The following is a 27,997-nucleotide window of genomic DNA, read 5'->3' on the forward strand; positions in this document are numbered from 1 at the left end:
GGAATCTAATATCAGAAAGAAGACATTTTCAGACTTAAGGGGAGATCTCACTCTCTGGCTATGTTAGGAGCTCAAGATGGTTTCAAAAGAAATCCTTATTTGTCCTCACTTCAGAGATATATACTCATTCCCTTTTTTCATTCGCCGCTCTGGGGCCAAAGGGAAGGAGGGAGAAGGAGGGGAAGAGGACAAACGGGTGGGAGAGGTTTCCAATTGTTCGGCTCCTGGGCCTGACAATGGATTTGAACTTCCGCAGAAAGAGCTGGGAGTGCCTGCTTCAGGGTTAGTCAGGGGCCCTACAAGCCAGTAAGTTTGTTAGGAACAGCTAACCAAGTCCCTAAAAGTCACCTAAAAGGTGGGGAGCACTCGGCAAGACGTGTGACCCAGGCAGGCGGCCATTTTCTCACACCCTGCCCGTCGCCATCTTCCTTTGTAGACAAACGGACTGATCCCCACCCTGATGGGTGGGGTCTGATGCGGTCATGGTGATTGCTTGGGTCTGTAAGATTCGGGAACACGCATATTTGGCCCCAGGTAGAGGCCAGCGACAAGATCTTGGCTTACAAGGAGGTTATATAGCCACAGTAGAACACGCCGCTCCCAACCTACTGGCTCTCGGCTTCCCTTACCCTCACCCCGCAGAGAGGAGGCGGGACCAGGGCGCTTGCGGAGTAGGGATGGCGGGCGCGAGCCGTCAATCCGAAGCCCCGCCCCTGCGGGGGACGCAAGGACGGCGGCCCAGTGCTGCAAGGCTGGGATCCGGAAGTCGGAGCGTTAGCTGCGCGAGCGCAGCCTGCAGACCTACCCTGTCTTGGTGCTATTCTCTCCTGTCTGATCCCGCCGGAAGTGGAGGTAAGAGACAACTCTCCTCTTTTCTCATTGTGAGCGCTCATCCAGCCAGCTGCGCGGTAAAAAATCGTGTATTTGAGGTGAAGACTAGGAGTTTCCTCCACCCTGGAATGGAGAGATAGAGAATCGGCTATCATCCAGGGTAGAAGGGCCCCCATGAGGGATCGCTCTGCACGTGTGGATGTGCTCAAATGCGCTCTTGCTGGGTAAAGGAGCAGGGCCCCATCCCATCTAGGCAGGTGTAGACCCCTGGTCACACCACGTAAAACGTCACAGACCCCACTTGTGTGGAGAAGCATCGAGTGCCCTCTTGCCTTCAGGATAGCGAGGCTCCATTCTGCACTCCTCCAGTCATCGATCCCATGGTTCTAGAGACAAACAGCCCTCCCCGCCCCCGCCCATCCCCGGGCTGAGCGGCATGGATCTTTACAGGCGCTAAGGCACACAGATCCACCTCGCCACAACTCTTCGCTTTGGACAGAGGCTCTGATGTATTACCTCCTCTGCAGACATAAACTCCTTGCCTGCCCTGGCGGGATCGCCAGTACAGAGGAGCTTAAATACGTTTAATATACTTTGACAGAAGAGCTGGAGACTTCCCCGCCTCGCCCCCATGTAACTAATTGTGGAAGCCCCGCCCCCGCTACCGCAGAGATATTAGATCACCCCCTTCCAAGTGGTTGGCACCAGCCTTAGCCCATAGAGAACTATGCAGATTTTCCTCTCCTTGCCAAGAGTGAGTCCCCATTGTGGAAATTCAGACCTGACTCCTCACCCTACCCCGTAAGGAGGCTCTGGTTTACTGAATATGTAAAGGCCTTGCCGAAAAAATGCGAAAAAATGCGTGGCAGCAAAGAGAAACAGACCTTAACCCCAGGAATGCTGTCAGATCTGTCCCTAATGAGGCCCCCGTTGGTAGAGGGGCTCAGATTTGTTCTCCTGTTGAGGTAAACAGATCATCCCTCCCATCCTCCTCCCTCAAAGATTTCGAATCACCAAATGTAGCAAAAGAGAGACCCCCCCCCAAGGGAGCAGAGGGGTGCAGCTCCCCCTCCTGGCAGTGATGTCACTGATCACCCTACATTTTGTGCATGTGGGCCCTCCCCTTTCCCAAGGTAGAGGAGCTCAAATCTCTTGCTCTCCAACCAGGATTATCGCCCCCTTGCAAAGCGTAAGGGCTGATCCACTGAATTTATAGCTCTGTTCCTACTCCTACCACCATGCAGAGAACCAGAAGTCTTACTCACTTCAGTGTTAGCACAGTGCTGACTTCAACCCATATAAAAGGTAAACGGATTGTTCTCCATCCCACCTCCATGGAAGGGTCCTGAATAACCCACTACAGGCAAGGTGCAGACCCCATTCGTGCAAAACTGCATAATCCCCCCCCCCTTTGTTAGTGTGGCAACTAATATCACCTTGTAGTGGAGACAGGCATATCATCTTCCCCTCACCTTAGCCCTCCCCAGGGTAAAGAGACCCAAGATTCCTCTCCCGCCTCCAACTTAGAGATGTACAGACCTGCATTTCTTCCATGCAGCAGAGATGCACTCAGCCAATGGTCTGGTTTTCCCAGTTCCTCTACACCCCAGAGTAGAGCAACAGAAGGCATCTCCTTACCCCCATTCACCAAGGAACGGACCCCAACCACACATGCAGGAATACATCCCCTCCACACAAAATTTTGCACTCATTCCTAGCCTCAGTTTAACAATCACAGATTAAAAGCACTCTGAGGTCCCTTTTCCCTGGGGTAGACTCCTGGTACCTGTCTTTCCCCCTGCTTCCAGGTAGATCAGACATAGAACTCCCTACTTGGGAAAAGAGGTACTATTAATATGTAGAAACAGGCCATCCTTGTATGCCTTCTCCCCTCAGCATAGAGAGGTTTAGTGCTAGGGTATATAACACTACAGGGTAGAGGATTGAGGACCATGGACTCAATATGATACATTGAGGCACTGACTGCACCCAGGAAGAGAGACTTAGACCTAGCTTCCTTTTGGCTAGTGTGATGCTGCTTTCCCTGTGTAGATAGCTGCACCAGGCCCCAACTCCGTTATATGCTCTTCTCCTAGTTCCTCCAGTTGTTAGGGCTTCCTTATCAAGTTCTTTCACATTTCATTTTGCCTTTAGGGGGCTCAGAAGGGGGCTTGTGGCCCCCCTTCTGTGGTTCCTGCCTCTGTTTTCACATTGGTTCTTCCATTCTGACAGGAAGAAAGCCTGTGGATTTGAACCTACCTGCTTTCAAGCTAGTCATCATGATGAAACATAGACACAGTGAGTTCCTTTTACCACCCTCTCTTAAGGCTAAGCTTTTTTTTCTTAAAGATTTTATATATTTATTTCACAGAGAATGAGATAAAGAGAGCACAAGCAGGTGGAGCAGCAGGCAGAGAAGGAGGGAGAAGCAGGTTCTTTGCTAAGCAGAGAGCCGGATGTGGGGCTTGATCACAGGACCCTGGGATCATGACCTGAGCCAAAAGCAGGTGCTTAACCGACTGAGTCATCCAGGCGCCCCCCAATGCTAAGCTTCATATTTGTAGTATTTCATGGCAACTTCTTTTTTTTTAAGATTTTATTTATTTATTCATGAGAGACACAGAGAGGGAGAGAGGCAGAGACATAGGCAGAGGGAGAAGCAGGCTCCTGCGGGGAGCCCAATATGGGACTTGATCTGGGACTCCAGGATCATGCCCTGGGCCAAAGGCAGACCTCAACCGCTGAGCCACTCATGCATCCCGGCAACTTGTTTTTTTTTTTAAATATTTTATTTATTTATTCATAGAGACACAGAGAGAGAGAGAGGCAGAGACACAGGCAGAGGAAGAAGCAGGCTCCATGCAGAGAGCCCGACGTGGGACTTGATCCAGGGTCTCCAGGATCACGCCCTGGGCTGCAGGCGGCGCTAAACCACTGTGCCACCGGGGCTGCCCTCGGCAAGAATTTTAATTCCAGTATAGTTAACATGCAATGTTATGTTAGTTTCAAGTGTACAATATAGTGATTCAGCACTTTCATACATCCCAGTGCTCATTATGACAAGTGCACTCCTTAATCCCTATCGCCTATTTCTCTCATCCTCCTCACCTACCTCCCCTCTGGTAACCATCAGTTTGTTCTCAGTAGTTGAGAGTCTGTTTCTTGGTTTGTCTTTCTCTTTTTAACTTTGTTCATTTTTTTTTGTTTCTTAAAATTCCACATATGAGTGAAATCATGTGGTATTTGTCTTTCTTTGACTTATTTTGCTTAGCATTATATGCTCTAGCTCCATCCATATCATTGCAAATGGCAAGATTTCATTCTTTTTTATGGCTGAGTAATATTCTGTATATATATATATATATATATATATATATATATATATACACACACCACATCTTAATCATTCATCAGTTGGTGGACACGGGCTGTTTCTGTAATTTGGTTATTGTAGATAGTGCTGCTATAAACATTGAGGTATGTGCATCCTTTTGAATTAGTGTTTTTGTATTTTTTGGGTAAATATCCAGTAGGATGATCATTGGTTCATAGTGTAGTTCTGTTTTTAAAAATTGCTTAATATGGCATGGGGGGGATGGGAAAAGTAGGTGAAGGGGAGTGAGAGATATAGGCTTTCAGTTATGGAATGGATAAATGGATTAAAAGATAAAATATAGGGAATATAGTCAATGGTATTCTAGTAGCATTGTGTGGTGACAGATGGTGGCTACACTTGTGAGCAGAGCATAATGCATAGACTTAGACTTGTCTTGTGGAATCACTATGTTATACACCTGAAACTAGTGTAACATTGTCAGCTATATTATTTACTCTGTCTTCTACTAGTATCATTATTGTCTTCCCAACTTCCTTGAAGGTAATGTTCCCCTTATCCCCCATTCCCATTTTACATTTGAGGAAACTGAGACTCAGCAAGGTTAAGTGACCTGATCTGAGGTGAATAGCAGTAAATACCAGAAACTGGAGACAAACTGCTGTTCTTTCTGCCTTTGAAATACTTTTCTTCTCTTCTCCCTCATTCTTCAACTGGATAAATTGCTCGTTTTTCAGATTTCAACTTACACATCACTTCCTGTAGGAATCTCTCCCATTAAACTTCTCCCTTGATTTTCACAGTCTGTACCCATAGGAACTGGGGCTATTGACACCCTATGATTGGGTCTGCCTCCTCTACTGCACTGTTAACTTCTCACCCACATCTGGTTTATCTTTTTGTCCCATGGGCCTAGCATGACCAGACATAGCTATTTGGTATTTACTGTGTGCCAGTCACTAGAATATCTCAGTAATGCTAACTCAATTCCTCCTTCTCCCACTATACTTACAGTCTAGAGAGAGAAGACAAATGTGATACATTGACTCTCCCATATAAGAGGGAAAGCAAGGGCATTGGGCAGGTCTGGTTCTGTGTTTCCTGCCTTTATCTTGCTGTAGTCCACATAGAAAATGACAATATAGGCTGGACAAGACTTGTGCAACCCAGTGACTTCATACTCTGTGTGAATGGTGGCCCTGCCTATGTGGGCTTGGTGAAAAAAATTTAATACATTTACTTTATTTATATAATCATTGAAAAAATGTCAACGAGAATCAGACTTTGGTTATGTGAATACCAAAAGCAAATAATCATTTTTTCAAGTAACCAAAGAAAAGTGAACAAAATTAATTATACTCTACTTAAGAACATCAAATACCAGATGATAATAAAATTGAGGGTGATGAAAAGACAATAATTAGCTAGTTAACTGAAGTAGAGTATATACATACAAAAGAACCCTGGCAGTTTAAAATAAATGATGAGCTATTGTATGAAAAAATTATATAGAAAGACATATGGAAAAACTATTAGATGGAAAGATCTTAAGGATTTGTTAAGTGAAAAAAGCAAGTTGTCAACAGGAGGACATACTGTGTTGTCTTTAATGGGAGAGTGGGGGAAATGAGATTATATATATTTGCGTTTGCACTAGTAAGTGGCTTCTTATTGTAGTAAGTGAGTGCAGTGGCTAGGGTCAAGTGTGGAAGACCTCTCAAAATACACCTTTTTATTTTGGAACCATATGACTGTTACCTGTTAAAGAACAATTGGATTTATCTACATGAATGGGAAAAATGGTGACTATTTTTTTAAAGATTTTATTTATTTATTCATTAGAGACACACACAGAGAGAGAGAGAGAGAGGCAGAGGCAAAGGCAGAGGGAGAAGCAGGCTCCATTCAGGGAGCCTGATGTGGCAGTTGATCCCAGGACTCCAGGATCACGCCCTGGGCCGAAGGCAGGCGCTAAACCGCTGGGCCACCAAAGGATCCCCAACAATGGTGACTATTAAACAGAAACTTTACATGTGCTCATAAAACACGGACTGGTAAATTGCAACTAAGTAATGATCAGATTAACTGGAAGAACTGCAGTGGCTGGTGAGGGGAGGTGCCTCATGGTGCAGCTACCTGAGCTCTCAGCAATACTGTGGACCCAGATGGTAATGATAATGGTTAAATCTGGGGAGGTTACTGAGGAGTCCTACAAGGAATGTTTTCTCCTTCACTAAGTGATGTATTTTCTTTTATTGTGTGCCTGTATCCGGCATAGGCCCTCAGTTCCCAGGGAAGTTAGGTGGATAGAAATTGTTGAGTAAATTGGCCAGTCAGTCCTGGTTCATTCCCAACCTCACTTTCTTTTCATTGCAACATGAGTACTTTGGAAGAAAATTAGACGTGAGGTCTCCTGTTTGTTGTTGTTGTTACAGGGAAATTTGATCGATTCACATTCATTATGGTAACTAATATGTTTGGTCTAATTTCTGCCATCTTATTTTATATTTTTTGTTTGTTTCTTCTTAGTCTCTTATTTATCTACTTTTCAAGTTCAAACAAATGCTCCACCAGTGATTATAAAGTTATTAGTTGCATTCATGTTTATATCAAACATAATTAAACTTGAATTTCTCTGTCACTTTACCAAAGTTAAATAATAACTATTTTTATCCTACCTTTCCAAAGTAAGATCATGCTTTCATGATTTTGCTTTTCCAACCCTTATTGCTTGATTCCAGGATTTGTTGAAAGAATTTGGTATTTTGGTTCTGAGCTATTTGCTTATGATGCTATCTGGTTTTTAAAAATCTTTTCTAAATATGTGTTACAGTTCTTAGCTATATTAGTAACATTTTTAAAGATTTAATGGTACGGGTTTTTTGTTTTGTTTTGTTTTTTTATTCAGTGGTAAGTTTTAATAGATTTCCTACCCATAATTATGTGTTTCCTTTATCTTGAGATCTTTATTCTGAGTTTATTTTTATTTTTGTTGGTATACTTCCTCAAGTACAATTGATCCTTGAACAATATGGAGGTTAGGGGCCCTGACCCCTGTACAGTCAAGAATCTACATATAACTTCTGATTCCCCCCCAAAACTTCACTACTAATATCCTACTATTGACTAGAAGACTCACTAATAACACAAACAGTCTATTAACACATATTTTGTTAGATTGGTTATGTACCGTATTCTTCCAATGAAGGAAGCTAGAGGAAAGATTATTAAAATCATAAGGAAGAGAAAACACATTTACAGTACTGCACTGCATTTATATAAAAAAATCTGTATGTAAGTGAATCTGTGGAGTTCAAACTCAAATTGTTCAAGGGTCATGTATAGTTTTACCGGAACACAGGTGCTGATCTTTGCACATCTGAAAATGCCTTTTACCTTTGTGTAAGAGTGATCTGTTGGTTAAGTATTGGAATTTAGTGTGGTACACAGTTCCTTGTTTCAGAACTTTGTAATGGTTCAGGTGCCTGGTGGCACAGTTGATTAAGCCTTTGGCTCTTGGTTTCAGCTCCAGTCACGATCTCAGGGTTGTGAGATTGAGCCCTGTGTCGGGCTCTGAGCTCAGTGTGGAGTGTGCTTCAAATTCTCTCTCCTTCCTCTTACCCTCCTGCTCCTGTGTGCATGTTCTCTCTCTCCCTCTCCTTCTCTCTCTCTCTCTCTCTCAAATAAGTAAATACATCTTTTCAAAAATAGAACTTTGCAATGGTTATTCTGTCTTAAATGTTAAGATTGATTTGAGAAGGCTGTCTGCTTCTCTTGTCTTTGTTGGAAATTCCTGTTTGGAAGTTTATAAGATTTTCTTTTTATCCTTGGGGTTCAGAATTTTGATCAGGTATGCCTATGGTATGTCTTTTTTTAGTTAATCTTGGTGCTCCATGAGCCTTTATAATCTGAAACATCAAGTCTGTTTTGAATTTAAGGAACTTTCATCTATTATTTAAAAAAATAATTGCTTTTCCATTTGTACCATTTTCTCTTTCAGGAATTCCTATTATTTAGATATTAGGCCTCCTGGGTCCATTCTCCATTTTCTATTTTTTACTCATAATTTCTATTTCTTTAGATTTTTGTTTTAATCAAGCTCTTCTCTTGATCTTCCAGCTTATTAGTTTGGTTGTTAATGATGTCTATGCTGTTTTTCACTACATCTATTGAATTTTTATTCATTATCAAGTTTTGGGAATTTTTTTCTCACACCGTTCTTTTGAGGTATTTTCTTGAATCTCCTTAAGTATTTGCAATAGTGGGCAGCCCGGGTGGCTCAGTGGTTTAGCCCCGCCTTCAGCCCAGGATGTGATCTTGGAGACCTGGGATCAAGTCCCACGTTGGGCTCCCTGCATGGAGCCTGCTTCTCCCTCTGCCTGTGCCTCTGCCTCTCTCTCTCTGTGTGTCTCATGAATAAATAATAAAAAATCTTTAGGGCAACCCGGGTGGCTCAGTGGTTTAGTGCTGCCTTAAGCCCAGGGTGGGATCCTGGAGACCCGGAATCGAGTCCCACATTGGGCTCCCAGCATGGAGCCTGCTTCTCCCTCTGCTTGTGTCTCTGCCTCTCTTTCTGTGTCTCATGAATAAATAAATAAAATCTTTAAAAAAATCTTTAAAAAAAAGTATTTGCAATAGTATTTATTTATTTATTTATTTATTTATTTATTTTAATTTAAATTCAGTTTGCCAACATATAGTATAACACCCAGTGTCACCCATGTCATCACATCACATGCCCTCCTTAATGCCCAGTTATCCCATCCCTCCATTCACCTCCCCTTCTGCAATACTTTGTTTCCCAGAGTCAGGAGTCTTTCATGGTTTGTGATAGTATTTAAATTCTGTTTCCTATATTGACTGCTACAGTGCGAACCACCTTATATAATTGGGGAGCCTGTTCTCTGGTAATCTCAAGCTGCTCCGATATTTGTTTGTATATATCCTGACATCTTCCAGAACCTCCCCCTCTAGGAATTACTTTAGCTTCCTTGCAGGTGGCAAGAATTAAGGCAGCCATTCTTCCCCAAGAGGCTAGTTGTGAAGGGGATGACAGATGGGACTTCTCATGAAGAGGGTGAGGTGTCCTAAGTTCTTGGGCTTTGTTTATATGTGATTGAAGAAGATGAGCTCTCTCTTCCTTATATCCAAGGGAATCCACACTTTGGCTAACTAGGGCAAGTCCCCTTGGAGGTAATGGCCTTAGCAGGATCAACAGGAAGGAACAGTTATCTCCCCATGTGCTGAGGGCATCTGCCTTAGCTTAGCTTCCTGGGACTCCTCAGATCAACTTTCCATGCTGTCAGCCTCTAACTTGGAGTGGCAATTATTGAGTTGCCCCCAGCCAGAAGTTAGGGGAGAGAGAGGAATCACGAGCTAACACTCAGGTAACTCTTCACAGGATTCCCATAAGCATTGTTTCAGTCTGCATTGAAATAATGCCTCAAACATTTTATCCAGTACTTCCTCTGACCCTGGTGCTGTCATCTCCATGTCTTTTTTCTTTTTTAAAATTTCATTTATTTATTCATGAGAGACACAGAGAGAGAAGGAGAGGCAGAGACACAGGCAGAGGGAGAAGCAGGCTCCATGCAGGGAGCCCGACGTAGGACTTGATCCTGAGTCTCCAGGATCATGCCCTGGGCTGAAGTCAGTGCTAAACTGCTGAGCCACCCGGGCTACCTCCTCCATGTGTTTTTTCTAGGCTGGACAGACATGGTATCTGAGTCCACCTTAGGTTTCCAGTGTGGCCTGGCTTTGATTAAGGTATCGACAGATATTGGGTAGGTAGATAATGCCTTTTTTTTTTTTTTTTTTTTTTTTTAGAAAATAAAAAACCAAGTAAAGGTTCCAAAGGCTGCAAGAAGGTAAGTTGGCTCCACCCTCAGGTAAGGTAACTCATTGTTGGGGATAAGGTCAGGAATGGGTTCCCTGCCCTAGAAGAGGCCTACAAACTGCAGTAGATGTTGGGTCATTCCAGACAGAGCACTGAATTGGAATCAAAGGATACAGCTTTCCCTCTGGTTGGCTGCAGTAGAGAATCAGTAGCATTTATTAAGTTTCCACCACAAGCCATGTGCTGCTTTGTGCTTGAGTTACCTTGGTGAAAGGATTGCCATCGTCCCATTTTTAAGATGAAGAAACTGAGCCACAGTGAGGAGCTTCCTAGGTCCAAGGTAGCATGGCTGGGACTTGAGTCTGATTCCCAAGTCCCTATTGCTCTTGTTGAGGAGGGAGGCCAAGATAACACCTTTGGCTTTAGCTCCTGGTCCTGCTAGGCGAGGTGGAGGGAGATAAGATGGGCCAGAGCAGTGGTTCTCAAATTTTAATGTGGTTAAATTTCTCAAACTTTAACCAGCCCTCCAGGTAATTACCCAGAATTACCTGGAGGGCTGGTTAAAACCCAGACTGCTGGGCAGCCTGGGTGGCTCAGCGGTTTAGCCACCACCTTCAGCCCAGGGCGTGATCCTGGAGACTCAGGATCGAGTCCCACATCGGGCTCCCCGCATGGAGCCTGCTTCTCCCTCTGCCTGTGTCTCTGCCTCTCTCTCTCTCTCTCTCTGTGTGTCTCTCATGAATAAATAAATAAGCAAAATCTTTAAAAACAAAACAAACAAAAAAAATCCAGACTGCTGGGCCTCACCCTCAAGTTTCTCCTTTAAAAAAAAACCATTTTATTTATTTATTCATGAGAGACACAGAGAGAGAGAGACAGACAGACAGACGGAGAAGCAGGCGCCCTGCAGGGAACCTGACCTGGGACTCGATCCCGGGTCTCCAGGATCACACCCTGGGCCGAAGGTGGCACTAAACCGCTAAGCCACCCGGGATGCCCACCCTCGAGTTTCTGATTCAATAGGTCTGTTGTGGTGTCCCATAATTTATATTTCTAACCAGTTCCCAGGTGATGGTGTTCATGGTCCGAGAGCCACACTTAGCTACTTTAGCATTTCCCTTTGGCCTTTACTTGGGAAACTTTTCCATTTGTTTTTTTTTTTTTAATTTTTATTTATTATATATGATAGGCACACAGAGAGAGAGAGAGGCAGAGACACAGGCAGAGGGAGAAGCAGGCTCCATGCACCGGGAGCCCGACGTGGGATTCGATCCTGGGTCTCCAGGATCGCGCCCTGGGCCAAAGGCAGGCGCCAAACCGCTGCGCCACCCAGGGATCCCCTCCATTTGTCTCCACCTTTCCTGGGGTGCTTCGATCAGTGCCTGCCTAGGAGAGGGAGGGTCTTTCTCTAGCCAGATGGGCAGACCTCTGGGAACAGAGCCCTTCTTTTTGCTTACTCCTCTCTTTTCCCTGCAACTACACTTTTGAGCAGCTGTAACCCTCAAGGAAGGGTGATTTCCATGAGTTGATTAGCTCTGATTGTTTCCTTTTGTGTGGTGACCAGCCTGCAAAGCAGAATGGAAAGAAAGCAGCTTCCAAAGTGGCCTCTGCTCCCCAGTTTGTTCACTCCAATGATCATGCCAATCGGGAGGCTGAATTAAAGAGGAAGAGGGTAAGCCCTTGACCTTGGGGGAGAGAGAGGGCCTGGCCTGATGCCAGGTCCACAGAAGTGGTGACTGGAAGGGCAAAGACCAGAGTTGTTGGGGTTGTTGAGGCTGTTTGCAGAAGAGGGAAGAGAAGGTGGTCACTGTGATATTTGATTTAGTGTCTCCGTTTGCTCATCTCCCCCTCACCTCCTGGTCCACTGCTGCCCTTCTGTGTTCCCCCTGCTCCTTTGAAATGACTCCTGTTAGTCTCACCAGTTCGTTCTGTGACATCACAGCTCATGGATAGTTTCCTTCTGTCATCTCATCCGAATTGTCAGGATTTGAAACCATGCTTTCTTTGAAGTACTCTCACTTTGACTTTCTTGTCATCTCACTCTCGTGGATGTCCTTGTTCCTCTTTCCTAGTCTCTTTTGCTGTTCCTTCCTTTTCCTGGTCTTTAGATGATGGAGCATCGAAAGAGGACCTTACCTGCTTTCTCCCTTGATCTTAATTGATTCCCTTTGCCTAGAACACATTCTCTCTCAGCTTCACATGGCTGTCTTTTTATTTATTTTATACTGTTTTTCTCTGCCACACCTTCCTTTCCTTCATCTCTTGTTTCCTTTCTCTCAAACTGCTTATCTCCTGCTATCATATCTACTTTCTCCTTGTATCCCTGCTCCTCCTACCTTTGCCACGTCAACACTGTTTCTTCCCTCTGTTATCCACTCCCTGTTATTCCCTGTTACTCTGTCTCCCATCCCTTTCTTAGGTTACAGACCTAGTCAGCTATAGTCCTGCTGTGTGTTCACTTGTTAGGTTGAGGAGATAAGGGAGAAGCAGCAGGCTGCCCGGGAGCAAGAGAAACACAGACGCAGGACCATTGAGACCTACTGTCAGGATGTCCTGCAACGCCAGGAGAAATTTGAGCATAAGGTAAGAGAATAGCCTTTGCTTCAGGGTCAGATGGGTTTGGGTTTGCTCAGAAGCATCTATTGCCATTGCCCTGTAAAAGGGAAAGAGGAAAGATGTGAGACTGTTGGAGTGGACATAGGAAATCAATGCAAAGAAGATGGGAAACAGTGGGGAAAGAGGGATGGAGGGAGGTATGAGAGGGAAGCACAGGGCCATTATGAGCCCTATCTGTAACTGGACAACCCTGAATAGGTCCTCTCCTAAGCTGGACCCCAAAGATGTGGTTGGGAGTAGGGAAAGAGAGATCAGAAGATGGGGCGGGGAGAGGGAATAAGTGTAAGGGAAGGGTCAACAGAAGAGTGTATGTGAGAGGGATGCCATCTTCCTTCTTGGACTTCTTACTGCCCTTCTGATGTACATTCTCATCTCACAGAATATGCCCTTTCTAGTTCAAAGTTCCTTTTCTAACATAAAGTGTATGTTTTGCCTCCGTCTCATGTTCCCACATGGGTTGTTTTTTTCACTTATACCTCCCTCTCATATTCCTTCCTTGTACACACAGGTGCACACTCAGGTCCCTAGCTAGTGCTTGAACACATACTTAAACATAGCATACACATGCATCATATGATTGCTTCCATTCTTCCAGTTCCCAGCTTTATTGGCTGGTCAGTTACTCTTTGGTGGGCTGGGATTCCTGTGGCTCCCCCAGCCTCTCATGGTTTCCAAAGTCCTGGCTTTCACTCTCTCTTTCCTCCCTGAACCATTTCTTCTCTCTTTTTTTTCCTTTAGGAGGAAGTTTTACAGGAATTAAATATGTTTCCTCAGTTGGATGATGAGGCTACAAGGAAGGCTTATTACAAGGAGTTCCGTAAGGTATCAGGGCCCATTTCTTAAGACTCTTTAGAGAGGATACCAATCCCATCCCATCTCCTTTCCATTTCTGTTTTTCCTGACTGAGATGGAGACCTTTTCTTTTATGGGCCTGTATGATTCACACCCAGTCCTTTGCCTGCCTTCATCCCCTGTCCTTTGCCCTGCAGGTGGTAGAATATTCTGATGTGATTTTGGAAGTCCTGGATGCCAGGGACCCACTGGGCTGCCGCTGCTTCCAAATGGAGGAAGATGTCCTGCAGGCAGAAGGCAACAAGAAGCTGGTCCTGGTCTTGAACAAGATTGGTGGGTGTTGGGCAGAATTGGTAAGGCAGGGCAGGGGCCAGACCTTCTTGAAAGACTAGCTCAGACCAGATGCTGGGACTCAGCAACTCAGTGGCTGTGTAAGGTGAGGAATTCGTGTTCAGTTTTTAAAGCCAGGAATCCAAGAGGTGAAATCACTTTTTTAAAGACACACACACACACAGTTTAGCAGAAGTTGGGGATGGAGTCCAAGCCTGTCTGCCTTTCAGTCCCTTGTTCTTGCCATTTTGAGCCTTATTGGTCAACACTGGAGAGTTCCTGTGACTCCAAGCTGGAACCCACAGACCAGGGCAGAAGAGCACATGAGCCCAGGAGTCACTGAGGTCTTGGTCTTATTCCATTTGTACTGTCAGTTTTCTCTGGGATCTTGGACAAGTCGTATCACCTGAGAGTTTCCATTTCTCTAGCTGTAAAATGGGCTGTGATTGTCCCAATCTCACTGGGTTGTTGTGAGAATTAATGATAAAGTGCTTGGTATATGCATGGTTAGTACTCCACAAATGGTAGCCATATTCTTGTCAGAGTTATTCTTGACATTTGGCCCAACCTAGAATGATCCATAGAGAGGACGGGAAATGTAATCTTTAGGAAGCCTGGCTTGGAAGGAAGGCATCTGGGACCAAACAGCTAATTTGCCCATTTTCCCCAAGGGACAGAGTTCCCCTCAGGGAGGGCCAACTGGCCCCCTCCCTAGACTGGACTTTTCTTTCTAATTCTAACCTGGGAGCTGGACAGGTACTGATAGGGCCAGGGACAGCTGGATAGGTACTGACATCTGTTGGCAGGAGGTGGGCCTAGCCTTGGATGTGGGTGGATGTATCTTTGGCGTGAGCCATCGAAGTGATGTTCTCCTTACTAGTCCTATGTGTTTCTATTTTCCCCAGATCTGGTCCCCAAAGAGATTGTGGAGAAGTGGCTGGATTACCTTCGGAATGAGCTGCCAACAGTGGCTTTCAAGGCCAGCACACAGCATCAGGTCAAAAACCTGGTAAGCTGGGACCAGCGACATCTAGCTAGCCTCTTTCAGGGTAGCCTGGGGCCAGGGTTGGAGGATCATGACTTGGACTGGGATCCCCAGCCCTTTGGTAATTGAACTGGGCCTTCAACTTTGAGCTTTTTGCCTTACTAGATGACCTTTTAATATTTGTTTTACTTTATTCCTCCCTACATTTTAGCTTTTTGGGAAGGTTTTTTTTTTCTAGATATGAAGATAATACATACTGTCCATAGAAAATTTGGAAAATACAGTTAGCTATGTGTTAGCTTTTAAAAACAGACACCTTCATTTTTCTCTTTAACACAAATCACTCTACTTTCTAATTATGTAATTAACATAGAAGTACAGTTTCTTTGTAAAATGTTAAAAGTATTACAGAAACATTGGTTGCTTCTGAAGACAGAAACTGGCTGCTGGGGACATTTTTCAACTTTGCACCAGGTGTAGAACTTAGTATTTATGAAAAAATAAAGTAGAAAAAAAATAAAAACAGTTACAGACAGTTTAAATACCCTTTTACCAATACCCTTAATTCTAGTTTCCTTTATCCATACCCAGGTGTAACTACCATTGTTAGCTTGGTGTGTATCCTTTCAGATGTTTTTCTGTGCTGTATATATATGTAGATGTATATATAGAGAGAAAGGAAGTATTTGGGAGTGTCCTATGTGTCATCCTGGGGCATGTTTCTTTTGGCAATTTTCTTTAGAGATGCACTTTTTTGATGCTAAATAAACTTAGTTTGGAATTTTTAATCATTATAATCAGTACTTTAACATATACCCTTGCACATGTTATCATGGCTGGTAGGTGAGTATTTATATAGGTTGGGTACTGAGAGGTGGAGTGGCTATGTATTTTACATTTTCCTATACACTGACAAATTGCCTTTTAGTGGCTGTACCAATTTATCTTCCTCCTGCTAGGGTAGATGAATGTGCGAGAGGGCTGTTTTCCCTACATCCTTTCCAACATTTGATATCATTAAACATTTTAATCTTGACTCATTTTGGAGAAACCTGACCTCTCATTTATAATTTTTGGCCTTCTTGGTGACAGAAATATGGTGAGCGTCCCTTCTAACAGCTCTCTTTCATTTGTATTCCACTTTAAGGATATATTTCCTCAAACTATTTCTTACTGATGGATATTTAGCTTAATTCGTATTTTGCAATGCCATGGTGGGTGAGGAAAGAGGAAGAGATGGAATGGCATTGTGGGCAGAGGAGGTGGCATCAGGAGTAAGGAGATGGAGGCTGGAATGGCCTTGTCTTGTGTGAGGAGTTAAGGGAAGGTAGCCTATGGGCCAGACACTATCTTCCTACCAAAGGCAGGGAGGGCAGTGTCTCCATTTTGTGGATGAGGGCACTGAGACGCAGAGAAGGGAAGCAGAACTTGATGCACATACACACCTGTGAGAGGCAGAGCTGCTGGCTAGATGCTAGGGTGCCATCCTTACCCTGCTGAGGGAGGCCACAGATAAGTATGTCTAGAGAGAGTTAGGGACAGAGAAGATTGAAGACATGACCGTGGAAAAACAGGCCTTGTGCAAGCTGGGAAATGGCAGGTATTCAGGGCCTGTGTGAGAAGCCCTCTGTTTCAGCCTTGGGGTCTCAGCAATCACAGGGAGGTGGTCCTGAAGGTTTCAGTGAAAGTTGGAAATCTGGAGCCAGACTACATTTCCCACCTGATGCCTCTTGTATAATACCCCTTGTTTTCCAGAATCGTTGCACTGTGCCAGTGGATCAGGCCTCTGAGTCACTGCTGAAAAGCAAAGCCTGCTTTGGAGCTGAAAACCTCATGAGGGTTTTGGGGAACTATTGCCGCCTTGGTGAAGTGCGCACCCATATCCGTGTGGGTGTTGTGGGTAAGGCCTGTGGGGAGGCCATGGGGCCTAGGCTCCTTCCTTGGGCAGAGCTTTCACTGGGCAAAGGATTCTGGGAGCTTTGTGTTACCCTGGTAGGGAAGAGAGGGTTATGAATGGTTAGAGAATGGTTTTATGATTTGTAATGTGTATTGGTGGAGGATGTAGGAAGGCATACTGAGAATCACCACCATGCACGGAGTATTAGAAACGTGGACCAAATACACACGGTTGTGCTTGGACATTGTGTCATCTCATACCAGAGCTGTGGGGTGGGGGGAGGAGTGAATATACCCCTTTTACAGATAAGAACACTGAGGCCCAGAGAAGGCAAAGGGACTTGTGGGGGTCAGCTCTGTGTGAGACAAGGTAGAGTGGGAAATATCAGAAAGGGAGACAGAACATGAGAGACTCCTAACTCTGGGAAACGAACTAGGGGTGGTAGAAAGGGAGGTGGGTGGGGGGTGGGGATGACTGGGTGACGGGCACTGAGGGGGGAACTTGATGGGATGAGCACTGGGTGTTATTCTATATGTTGGCAAATTGAACACCAATAAAAAATAAATTTATATATAAAAAAAAGGTATAGCTGATACTCAAACCTGGACCTGTCTGGAACCCAGGGTAGTGAGGGAAGGGTGATGGGGAAGAGGATAGGGAAATTGAGAGAAGCAGAGATAGACTGTCAGAGAGAGGAAGTGAGGCCAAAAGAAAAAGATATTCGAGAGAATATCTGAGACACTGAGAAAATGGTATAGATAGACCTGAATAGACCTAGAAAAAGAACTGGGTGGGCACCTGGATGGCTCAGTCAGTTAAGCATCTGCCTTTGGCTCTGGTCATGATCCTGCAGTCCTGGGATCAAGTCCCAAGTAGACTCCCTGCTTAGCGGGGAGTCTGCTTCTCCCTCTCCCTCTGCTTGCTGCTCCCCCTGCTTGTGTTCTCTTTTTCTCTCATGCTTGCTCTCTCTCTTTCTCTCTCTTAAATAAATAAATATCTTAAAAAAAAGATAACTGGGAAATGGTGGGATTGGTGGGGAGTGGAAAGGAAAGATAGGTTTAAATGACAGAGGCAGGTAGAGAGGGAGATACCAATCACAAAAAGATACCAGAAGGACTGTAGAGACAGGCAGTGTGCATAGAGACACAAGGGCTAGATACTTCGTGCATATAGAGAGGCAGACGTGCATACCAAAGAAAGAATGAGAGAGATAGGCAGATGCAGAGATAGACAGCTTCAGAGGACAGGGCGCATGGAAGGAGCCAGGAGTAAAGAGGTAGACATGATGTAATACACAACACACACACACACACACACACACACACCCCTATGAACACATTCAGATCCACCAATACACATATGGATCTACACTGGTGCAGACCTCTTCAGACCCAGAGGTAGCACACATGCAGACCCAAGTCCTTCTCATATGTTCTGCTCCTCACAAGCAGAGGCACAGAGAGACACATGCAACCCAGATGCGCTGGACCCTCAGACACAGTCACATGCCCAGAGCCACAGAGGGAGACAAATGCACAAACGTGTCTGTGATGAGATAGATATTCACAGAGACATAGAGACAGAGAGAGGGTTGGGAATATGCAGACAGAGACAGAAGAAGGCACAGTGAGACACGTACAAAGAGGCCTACAGAGACAAGCCCATGGAGAGAAGGAGCACAGAAGGAGGCCGGGAGAAGTTGGTGCTGAGGGAATTAGAGAGGCAGAGTTGGTGGGGTGGGGAGAATCAGAAAGACAATTGCCAGAATGAGAGATAAAGAGACAAACCAGCAGAGAAAGGTGCTTAGAGCTATACACAGAGAAATAAATGTATGGTAGTGAAAAAGACTGAGCAGGAGAAAGTCAACATGGAAAAAACAGTGATATTTAGTATAAGAACAACCAAGAGATGTGTGCTTGCATACACACATATATGTGCAAGGGCACGTGGATGATGTACAGAGACTTCCACACACCAGGAGTGCACACATACAGGTACGTCCATGAGAAAGCAATCTATGCATAAATTCTGGCACACAGAGAAGGAGAATAGTGAGAATGAGAGACCTGGTGAGAGAGTAGCACACAAAGATGTCCGCAGGCCTGGAGGTGCTCACAGATGCCTCAACAGAGAAACATATACCACAGGCAGATAGCTGCTCAGAGAGAATGACATCTGGAGAGGGCTCTCCCAACCCCCTACCAGGTGAATTTGACACCAGGACAGATGGTTCTCTGTTTCACAGACATTTCCTGATGTTAACCTTCTGTTGGATCATGTTACAGAGGCTTTGCATTGAGCACCTTTCCCTGGCTGGTGGGAGGTGGGAGGTGAGTGTCATATCTAGTGAGAGGGTCATGTGTACTCAGTATGCTCACAAATGGAGGAAAGGGGTAGCTAGGCCATATTGGGGCTTGCTCAGGGCCTGGGATGGGAAGGCAGGAGGCCAGGTTCTGTTTTTGGCTTCGCCATAGCTTGGTCATTGTCCCAGCATGGATCGCCCATGTGTAGGCTGGCTGAAATGTTCCTGAGGGCCCTTCCTGCTCTGAGCCATCTGCTACTCCTTTGTAGGTCTTCCTAATGTTGGGAAGAGCAGCTTGATCAATAGTCTGAAGCGCAGCCGAGCGTGTAGTGTGGGAGCTGTTCCTGGTGTCACCAAGTAAGTTACCTGCCTGCTCCACTAGTCCACTGCTCCTTGACCCTACCATTTCTCTATCTTTTTCATGACTTTGGCCCCTGCCCTTTCCTTATCTTGGCCCAGCTTCTGATTCTTACCTGGCCATGGGACTCTCACTAACAGTCCCCATTTACCTGGTACATCCTAGATGTGGGCCAGGGACACAGCTGGGTACTTCCCCCCTCAGCTCCTTGAAGATTCTTAGCAGTCATGCAATATTGGGGTATAGGTATAGATAAGCAACTGCACTTCCTAGATGAAGCAGTGGAGGCTCAGAAAGTCAGAAACTTGCCCACAGTCTGGCAGCTCAGTCCCCAGTGGTAGGGACTAGACTAGAATGAGTCCCAGGTCTGTAGGCCCAAGAGCTCCCAGCTCCACATCTCTATCTTCATCTATATGTATGCTATCTGCCCCTCACCCCTTTCTCAGCTGTGTCTGGGGATTAAGGGTACCCAGATACATCCCAGCTCATCAGTGTCCTACATTCTCTTTTATCTCCTCTTTCCTGTCATAGGTTCATGCAGGAGGTCTATCTGGATAAGTTCATCAGGCTGCTGGATGCCCCAGGCATTGTCCCGGGACCAAACTCAGAGGTTGGCACCATCCTGCGCAACTGCGTCCAAGTGCAGAATTTGGCAGACCCTGTGACCCCGGTGGAGACCATCTTGCAACGCTGTAACCTGGAGGAGGTACAGAAGGCACTTGCTCCTGCCCTGCCCCGCCCCACTCCAAGGGCCCTTCATTTTTTCCTCATGATTTCTTTTCTTCCTCTCTTCACCAGATTTCCAATTATTATGGCATCTCCGGGTTCCAGACCACTGAGCACTTTCTGACTGCAGTGGCTCACCGCTTGGGGAAGAAGAAGAAAGGAGGCGTATACAGTCACGAGCAGGCAGCCAAAGCTGTTTTAGCTGACTGGGTGAGGTGAGGAGAGGGCTAAGAAGTAAGGTAAGGGTAGACCTGCTGAGAGGCTCCATAAGGGGGGTACATCTGTGCTTATTGCAGCAGTGGGGCAGCTTGACATCATGTTTCCTGGGGGAAAGTGAAGGCACCAGGTCATGTCCTGGTCAGGAATTTCTGGCCAGTGACGATCCAGCAACTTAACCTCTTGTTGTTCAGAAGCTTCTGTGGATTTTCTTGTTCCTCGTTGTTTCTGACTTGTTTCTAACTCATTCTCTCTTTGGTCATTTGTTCTCTTAATGACCTCACCAATTTCCTCCTATCTCCCAATGCAGCGGGAAGATCAGCTTCTACACACTTCCACCTGCCACCCACACTCTGCCTGCCCATCTCAGTGCTGAGATCATTAAGGAGATGACCGAAGTTTTTGACATTGAAGATACTGAGCAGGCCAACGAAGACACCATGGAATGTAAGTAGGGGCATAAATACTTTGTCTTACCCTGGATGGGAGCCCCCAGACCCAACACCAGATCCCATGTTTGACCTTCCCCTGCCCTGGCCCTACTCTGGCTTTGGGCAAATTGTTTAACCAATCTAAATTTAGTGTTTCCTCCCACAAGGTGGAGAATTCTAATCTGGGCCATGGGGGTGGTTGTGGGCTCTTGGTAGATAGGGAAAAAAGTCAGCAAAGTTCTATGTATACAGTGAGGTGCTCAGGAAATGTGTGGGTCTTTTCCCCATCTCTTGGGACCTGGAGTGAACTAAAATACTTCTCTTCAAAACCCCTTCCCTCATGTTGCCCTAGGGTTTGCCTCAGCTACTGTATGTCTATTCCTAGATTTTTATCCTCTCTCCCATTGGTGGGGAGACATCTGAGTCATAGAAGGCTGGTATTTCCTGAATGGTGCATGATCAGTGGCAGACAGAGGTGGCATTCAAAGCAACTTTTCTGCCCCATAGTCTTAAGACTATCCCAGCTCAGAGTAGCTAAGGGTTCAAAGAATGGATTGCCTGGATTCAAGTTCAAGTTTTGTTTCTTGTTAGCTCCATGATGCTGCGACAGTTAATTTCGCCATGTCTCAGTGACATCAACTGTAAAATGGGAACAGTAGCACTTACCCAATAAGATGGTCACAAACACATATTTAATTCATAAAAACACTCAGAGCAGTGCTTGGCTTATAGTACATGCTTGGTGAATATTAGTTGTTATTAAGATGATCATTTGCTGGGGTACAGAGGTGTGGCTTTGAGAAACTTCTATAGGAAATATGTTCTCTTCAGATACTACCATTTGCAACCTTGGCTTATGGCTCCTCCCTCCTTTCTACTCTACCTTGGAAAGGTGCCCAGTGCTCTCTGGACCTGTTTGTAGACCCTTGGATAGTGGGAAAAGGCCTGGCTGGCTTGGCTTCTGGTTTCTCCATTTCTCTTGAGGGCTTTTCTTCTCTGGGCTTTTTTGTGTCCTTAGATTAGTGATGAGGACAAGAGGACTTGTCTACTTCAGAGTTTATTCCCCACATGGCTGCTAGCAAGTCAGTTCTCTTTCTGAACTTTACTTCCCTCTTCTACCAAGTAGATGGTTGGGAGGAATTAGAGCTCATGTTCCTATGATGATGCTTGACCCTGGCTGCATGTGAGGGCAAGGGGGACTCCATTAATGAGAATGTACTTTGGCAAAAGATTGAGGTCTGGGAAATTGAGGAGAGGGAAAAGTTAATGGCGAGAGTTTTCTAGAGGAGTTGGCCCTAGTGTTGTATCTTGAAGAGTGAGTAGGAATTAGAAGGGGATGAAGACAAAGTTTGGAAGTAGGTGGGTCGGGGAAATTGAGGAGAGGGAGAGGTTAATGGTGAGAAATCTCTAGAGGAATTGGCCCTAGTGTTGTATCTTGAAGAGTGAGTAGGAATTAGAAGGGGATGAAGACAAAGTTTGGAAGTAGGTGGGAGGATACTATGGGCCCAAGGCAGTGGGTACATGAATGGTTTGCAGTGGAGGCCATCTCCAGGCAAGGGGCCAGGAGACAGGTGGGGAGGCCTGGTCCTGGAAGGAAACCCAGTGGCTGCCATTTACTGAGCAGTGTCTTAGGCCAGTGCGTTTCAAGTGTCCTCTCCTGTGAGGGCAGCCCCAAGTCATAGGCTTGTGGTGTTCTCATTTTCCAGATGAGGAAGCTAAGGCTCCTAGACCAGCTCCCAGCAGGTGAATGCCCTACTGCAAAACCCATGCCTTTAATCCTTTGTCATGTGGCCTCCCATCAGAAATGAAAAAGCCCTTCTCTCCCAACTCCCTTGGGCAGCTCCACATATCCTTTCCACTGAGGCCTGATATTGGGGTGGGGGGTGCTGGCAGCAGGGAGGAGCTAGAGCCCTGACAGTGGTATTGGTTGTGTTAAAGGCTTGGCCACTGGAGAATCAGATGAACTGTTGGGTGACATGGACCCGCTCGAAATGGAGATCAAGTGGCTCCATTCTCCGATGGTGAAAATAGCAGATGCCATGGAAAATAAAACCACCGTGTATAAGGTACCTGCTCCCTTTCTTCATGGTAACCCTCTCCTCTTCCCAGGGCTCTAGGGAGTGGTTGGTCCCTTCTGCCTTGCTCCCACAAGGTCTGCCCACACTCATTCCCTGTGGGCTCCGGGCATCAGGTAATGTGCATCTTTTACCAGGCAATGGCAAGTCCAAGGAGGAGGCTTGCTCTCTCAGGCAGTTTTTCCAGCCTGGCTCCAACCTAGAGAACAGGTATCCCCATTCAGCCACTCAGTTTTTCAAGTTGCAAACCTGGGTACCCCTGACTCCTCCCTCCAACTAGCATCCAGTAGCCCATAGTTAGTCAGCAAGTACTATGGCTTCTCCCTCCTAAGTCTCTTGAGAAGCTATCAGCTTCTTTTGATCCCTACCATTTCTATAACAACTGGTCTAAGCTTCTAACCCTTTCTCACCTGGATATATGTCCCATGGTTTCTAACAGCCCAGTCTGACCATGTCACCTCCTCTGTCATGGCTCCATGGTTCCCTACACCTGTATGATTAAGCCATAATGCCATGCTATGATTTCTGGAGGCTTTTTCAGCTTCTTCTGCCAGTTACCCTATCTCTGCCCTCTGGGAGGTTACAGTTTGGTGAGGAGCTTAGCCATTGCTTATGCCGAGGCCCAAAAAAGTAGTGTTTGGGGGAAATGTTAGTGGTGTGGGGTGGTTGGAATGAGAGTGGATGCAAGGAAAGATTCTGGAATCAGATCATACATAACATGCTTGAATTTGACTTTAAACCATGGGTATTAGGAAAACCCTGAAAATTGGTTATTTTTTTTCTGTCAAAAAGTCTTTTTTCCCCCTATTTCGTTTATTTAAAATATTCTTTCCCTTTTATTTATTTTTTGACTAGGTAATGTGTGTACGTGGTATAAAATTTAGGTACTAAAGGGTATGCAGTGAAAAATAAGTTTCTCTCCTGCAACTATCTCCCAGCTACCTGTCCCCTCCTTGGAGGCAGTCACTATTAGCAGATTTGAATGTCCTTTTCTAGCTATTCCATCTTTATGTATATACATATGTACATATATGCAGATGCAGAGATCTATTTTAATTCAAATAACAGCATGCCATTTGATTGTTCTGCATTTTGCTCATTTCACTTACAAATTCATCTTATAGATTGTTTCACCTGATTACTTAAAGAGCCATTCTTTGTTTCTGATGGCTACATACTATCTGGAAGGGTTTCTTTTTTTTTTAATTTTATTTATTTATGATAGTCACACACACACACACACACACACACACAGAGAGAGGCAGAGACATAGGCAGAGGGAGAAGCAGGCTCCATGCACCGGGAGCCCGACGTGTGGGATTCGATCCTGGGTCTCCAGGATCGCGCCCTGGGCCAAAGGCAGGCGCTAAACCGCTGCGCCACCCAGGGATCCCCTGGAAGGGTTTCTTAAGCAAGGAAATGACATGGTCAGGTTTGTGTATTAGAACTGTCTCACCCAGGCAGCCAGAGTGAAAATCATGTTAGAAAAAAGGGACCAGGGTAGAGGCAGGGGGTCTAGGAAGGAAAACTCAGCTGTATTTTATAAGAGTTGATGAGGTAATGACAAGAATCATGCCATTCTCATTCTCACATAGTTTTAAAGGTTCCCTTGGTGCTTACAGGAAAACCTGTGTAAAGTTGTCTGTTTAAGGCCATCCTCTGGTGATATTTCCAAATGAGCCCATAAGCCCCAGAATATACCATTTTTCCTTAGGAACCTACAGTACTTCCCTGCTCTATGCTAGAGGTTCCAAACTCAGGTTCAGGGAACCTGAGCAGGACCATTTCATTGTACAACTCTGAGAGATACCATTGTACAACTGTGCCATATTGTGAATGGTGCCCCCTGCTGCAACCCCAGAGTTGTATAGGTTGGTAGCTTTGCCTTTTCCCCACTGTAGTGTAGTGAGTTGTCATACATACATATAAGCCTCACTGCTAGGGTTCTTATTTATTCTGTTTACCAGCTATGTGACCTTAGGTGCTTTGTTTGTTATAGCATTGTTGCAAGGATTAAATGAGTTAATGTGTGTGTGTGTGTGTGTGTATGTGGTGTATACATATCTATGTATACACACACATACATTTGTGTGTGCTTAGAATGGTACCTGGCACATGGTGAGCTTTCTATCAATATTAGCTTTCACTACCCATATGGACCCATGTCTGTGCCAGCCAGGCAGGTACCCTTTCGGGTGCTCAGGTATGTTCTGTGCTTTTCCATTGTTCACAGTGAGGAATGACCTTTCTCACCAGTAATAGCATGTTGACCACTGCCTTCCCCATGGCCTCTGCCACTTTTGCTGTGTCTTTCTGGTGGGCACTTAACATACCCTGACTTGGCCTGTGTTGTGGGTTGGTTGTATCCTCTTTGGACCAGTTGCTTCTCAAAGATGGGACTGCATCTGACTCATTTCTTCAACATTTCCCCACATAGAGCTGGGCACAGAATAGCTGTCAGAAAATATTTATTAAATTGAGTAAGACTGAAGGGTTACTTGAGGAAAGAATCATAATACCAATTGTCATTGATCGAGTAACTGCTTTTTTATTTTATTCTTGTCAAAGCCATGCAAGCTATCCATTGTGTATCTTATTTGACAAATGAGCCAACTGCAGCTGAGAGATTAACTAAGCACCTTCTAGTTTGTGATAGAGCCAGACTTGGGAGCTTAGTTCTGTGTGGCTCTAGGCTTCCTCTTCTTAACCAAACCTGTCCCTGTCTCCTCTGCAGAAGTCTTTGGTGGTACTCTGGGGCCCCAGACCTTACTGTTGTCCCCTCTCTCTCTAGATTGGAGATCTTACTGGGTATTGCACCAATCCAAACCGACATCAGATGGGGTGGGCTAAACGCAATGTGGACCACTGCCCCAGGAACAATAGCGTGGTGGACGTCTGCCCTGTGGACCGCCGCCCAGTGCTGCAGAAGATCATGGAGACAGACCCCCTGCAGCAGGGCCAGGCTCTTGCATCTGCCCTGAAGAATAAGAAGAAGATGCAGAAGCGTACTGGTGGGGGCATCTGACCATACCCCTCTTTCCCAGGCTCCAAAAAAGCGCCCCCTTGGGCCTTGATTAGGCGCTCCTAAATGAGCATTTCCATGTGTCCAGTGCCAGGCTAACCCTGGTTAAGGAGCAGGGATGGGTTAGGAGGCTTACTTACTAGCGTAGTGGTTTTCAAACTTTAGCTTTTCTAAAATAGTTTTCTAAAACTATTGTTAGAATTAACCTAGAAGGCTTGTTAAGACACAGATTTCTGGGACTCAACCCTGGAGTTTCTGATTGAATATGTTGGCCATGGGGCCGGAGTATTTGTGTTGCTAACTGGTTCCTGGTTGATGCTGATTCTGCTCCTCCGGGAACCACACTTGAAGAACTATTGGCTTAGTCTCTGTGCCACATAGCCACCATTTATTTCTTAGCTCTTTTCCATGTGTTAGGAAGCCTACAGGTCATATATAATGTTTATTTTATCCATAAGCAATGTACTCAAAATTCAAAAGGTAGAAAAGGATATACAGTGAAATGTTTGTCTCCTTCCAGTCTCCCAGTCATCTAGGATTCCTCACAGAGGTGACCAGTTAAATTCTTCTATCTCAATTCCTGAGATAAGTACAGAGGCACATATCTATATATTTTTGTTCTCTTTTTCTATGCAAACACTGAACATAGCTTTGCCACATCATGTTTCCATTTAATGTCAGTTCACAAAAGAACTTCTTCATTCATTTTAATGGTGGTCTGTTGTGTAATTGGCTGATTTAGGTCTTAATGCTATACCAATCTTCACTGACTCATTGCAAGTCTTACCCCCATTGGTAAGTGAGGAAACGGAGGCCCAGAGACGTTAAAGGGCACACTCAGGGTAAAACAACTAGTATTTAATGGAGCCAGAATGTAAACCTAGGATTGATTGACCCCATAAGTCCAATTCTTTGCTCTTGGCCTGGTTTCACAGTGTGTGCTGGGAATCTGGAAATGAATTACCCTTGAACTCCTCCTGGTCTTATTACAAGGAAATGAGGAAGAAATAAGAAAATAGACATTGGCAACACAGAGTATTCATAGACAAAGAAAGCAGAGTAAGGAAACTTAACTCAGCCTAGTGAACCTAGCCCAGATGGTGATCAGAGAAGGCTTCCTGGAGGAGATGATGTCTGAGGGGAATCCTGAAGAACAACAGGGTATGGCTGGAGGGTGAGAGGTGAGCATTCAGCCTTAAAGCCCCTCCATCCATGCTGCCACTTTGCTGTGAGAGCTTTGAGGGTAATGTCAGAGTGTTAAGCTCAACACAGTGAAAGAAAATTGCTGTTTTGATACTAGGAAGGGATAAACATACTTGGAGCCCAGTGAGTCTTACATTCTGAGATAGAAACTATATTAGAGTGATCATTTCACAGGTAGGGTCTACCTCTGAGATTGCACACTGGCTCCCAAGACCCCCTCCCCGCAGTTGTTTTGTTTACTGTTGGAGGTAAGTGAGCCAGTTTGGGAGTTTGATGTAGACCAAGGTAGACAGTAGTCCAGGTCCTGCAGGCCTCCTATTGGCAAGCCAGCCTCCAAGTGACTGCCTGTATTTCTCCATCTGCAGATAAACTCGCCAGCAAGTTATCTGATTCCATGATGTCTGTCCTCGACCTCTCTGGCAACATTGATGACAGTGCTAGTGACTGATCCGACTTATCTCACCCCCCCTTGTCCCTCCAAGCACCAGTTCCAGTGGGATGGAGGAATACAGATGAAATGGTGTGTTTCTCCATGAAGTACCTGCATATTCAAAGAACTCACCCACCATGCCTCTTCTCACTGTCGCCTCCATTCTTCAAGTAAAAGAGTTCCAAGTTGCTGAAACTAGCAAGCCCCATACCCTTTATTTAACCTCTATTCTGTTTTACAAGAGAAATAAAATTATCAGATCCCTGATGCTAACAATTTATCCCTCATCCTGTAGGTTGGTCTAGAGGAATAACTCACAAAACCTTCTTGAACAGCTACATGGGAAACTAGAGGCAAGGCTGCTGGTAGACCTGGGGGTCCCTGAGTGGGTGATGATTTCTTTATCAGTCGGCAATAGATCTCAGCAACAAGACATTCCTGTGATGGGCTATAGACTATTCATCTTCCATCAAGTTTGTAGATCCTCACCTGGGTGTCAGTAACAATAGGGGGAACAGTGATGAGTCTTGTCTCTGGAAGGGTCTGGGGATAGGATAGAGGGAAGAAGAGAACCATAAGCCTGGTTAGTTGCTGAAGTGTGGTAAGCTCTACA

The 27,997-nt window shown here is 45.3% G+C and overlaps 1 protein-coding gene across 2 annotated transcripts; it reads left to right on the top strand.

The window, feature by feature from the left end:
- The first annotated feature begins 702 nt into the window (after window positions 1-702).
- Window positions 703-27,651, top strand: GNL3L (G protein nucleolar 3 like). 2 transcript variants are annotated; one of them, XM_041740861.1, is made up of 16 exons: window positions 706-852; window positions 3,064-3,129; window positions 9,992-10,032; window positions 11,566-11,673; window positions 12,468-12,584; window positions 13,356-13,439; window positions 13,607-13,742; window positions 14,645-14,748; window positions 16,480-16,624; window positions 19,193-19,280; window positions 19,813-19,987; window positions 20,080-20,222; window positions 20,534-20,670; window positions 22,593-22,720; window positions 25,521-25,740; window positions 27,320-27,651. In XM_041740861.1, exons 2-16 carry the CDS (start codon window positions 3,111-3,113, stop codon window positions 27,400-27,402), a joined length of 1,728 nt encoding a protein of 575 aa, XP_041596795.1. In that variant the 5' UTR covers window positions 706-852; window positions 3,064-3,110; the 3' UTR covers window positions 27,403-27,651. The 2 variants fall into 2 exon arrangements, with proteins under 2 accessions (XP_041596796.1, XP_041596795.1); XM_041740862.1 differs by lacking the exon at window positions 11,566-11,673 and having other exon boundaries at window positions 703-852.
- The last annotated feature ends 346 nt before the right edge of the window (window positions 27,652-27,997 follow it).

Source organism: Vulpes lagopus, chromosome X (assembly GCF_018345385.1).
Source record: "Vulpes lagopus strain Blue_001 chromosome X, ASM1834538v1, whole genome shotgun sequence".
Classification (NCBI taxonomy): domain Eukaryota; kingdom Metazoa; phylum Chordata; class Mammalia; order Carnivora; family Canidae; genus Vulpes; species Vulpes lagopus.

Coding starts and splice junctions, on each gene's coding strand:
- GNL3L (XM_041740861.1), top strand. Junction 13,440..13,606: donor ATTACAAGGAGTTCCGTAAG/GTATCAGGGCCC, acceptor TTTGCCCTGCAG/GTGGTAGAATATTCTGATGT. Junction 13,743..14,644: donor CCTGGTCTTGAACAAGATTG/GTGGGTGTTGGG, acceptor TATTTTCCCCAG/ATCTGGTCCCCAAAGAGATT.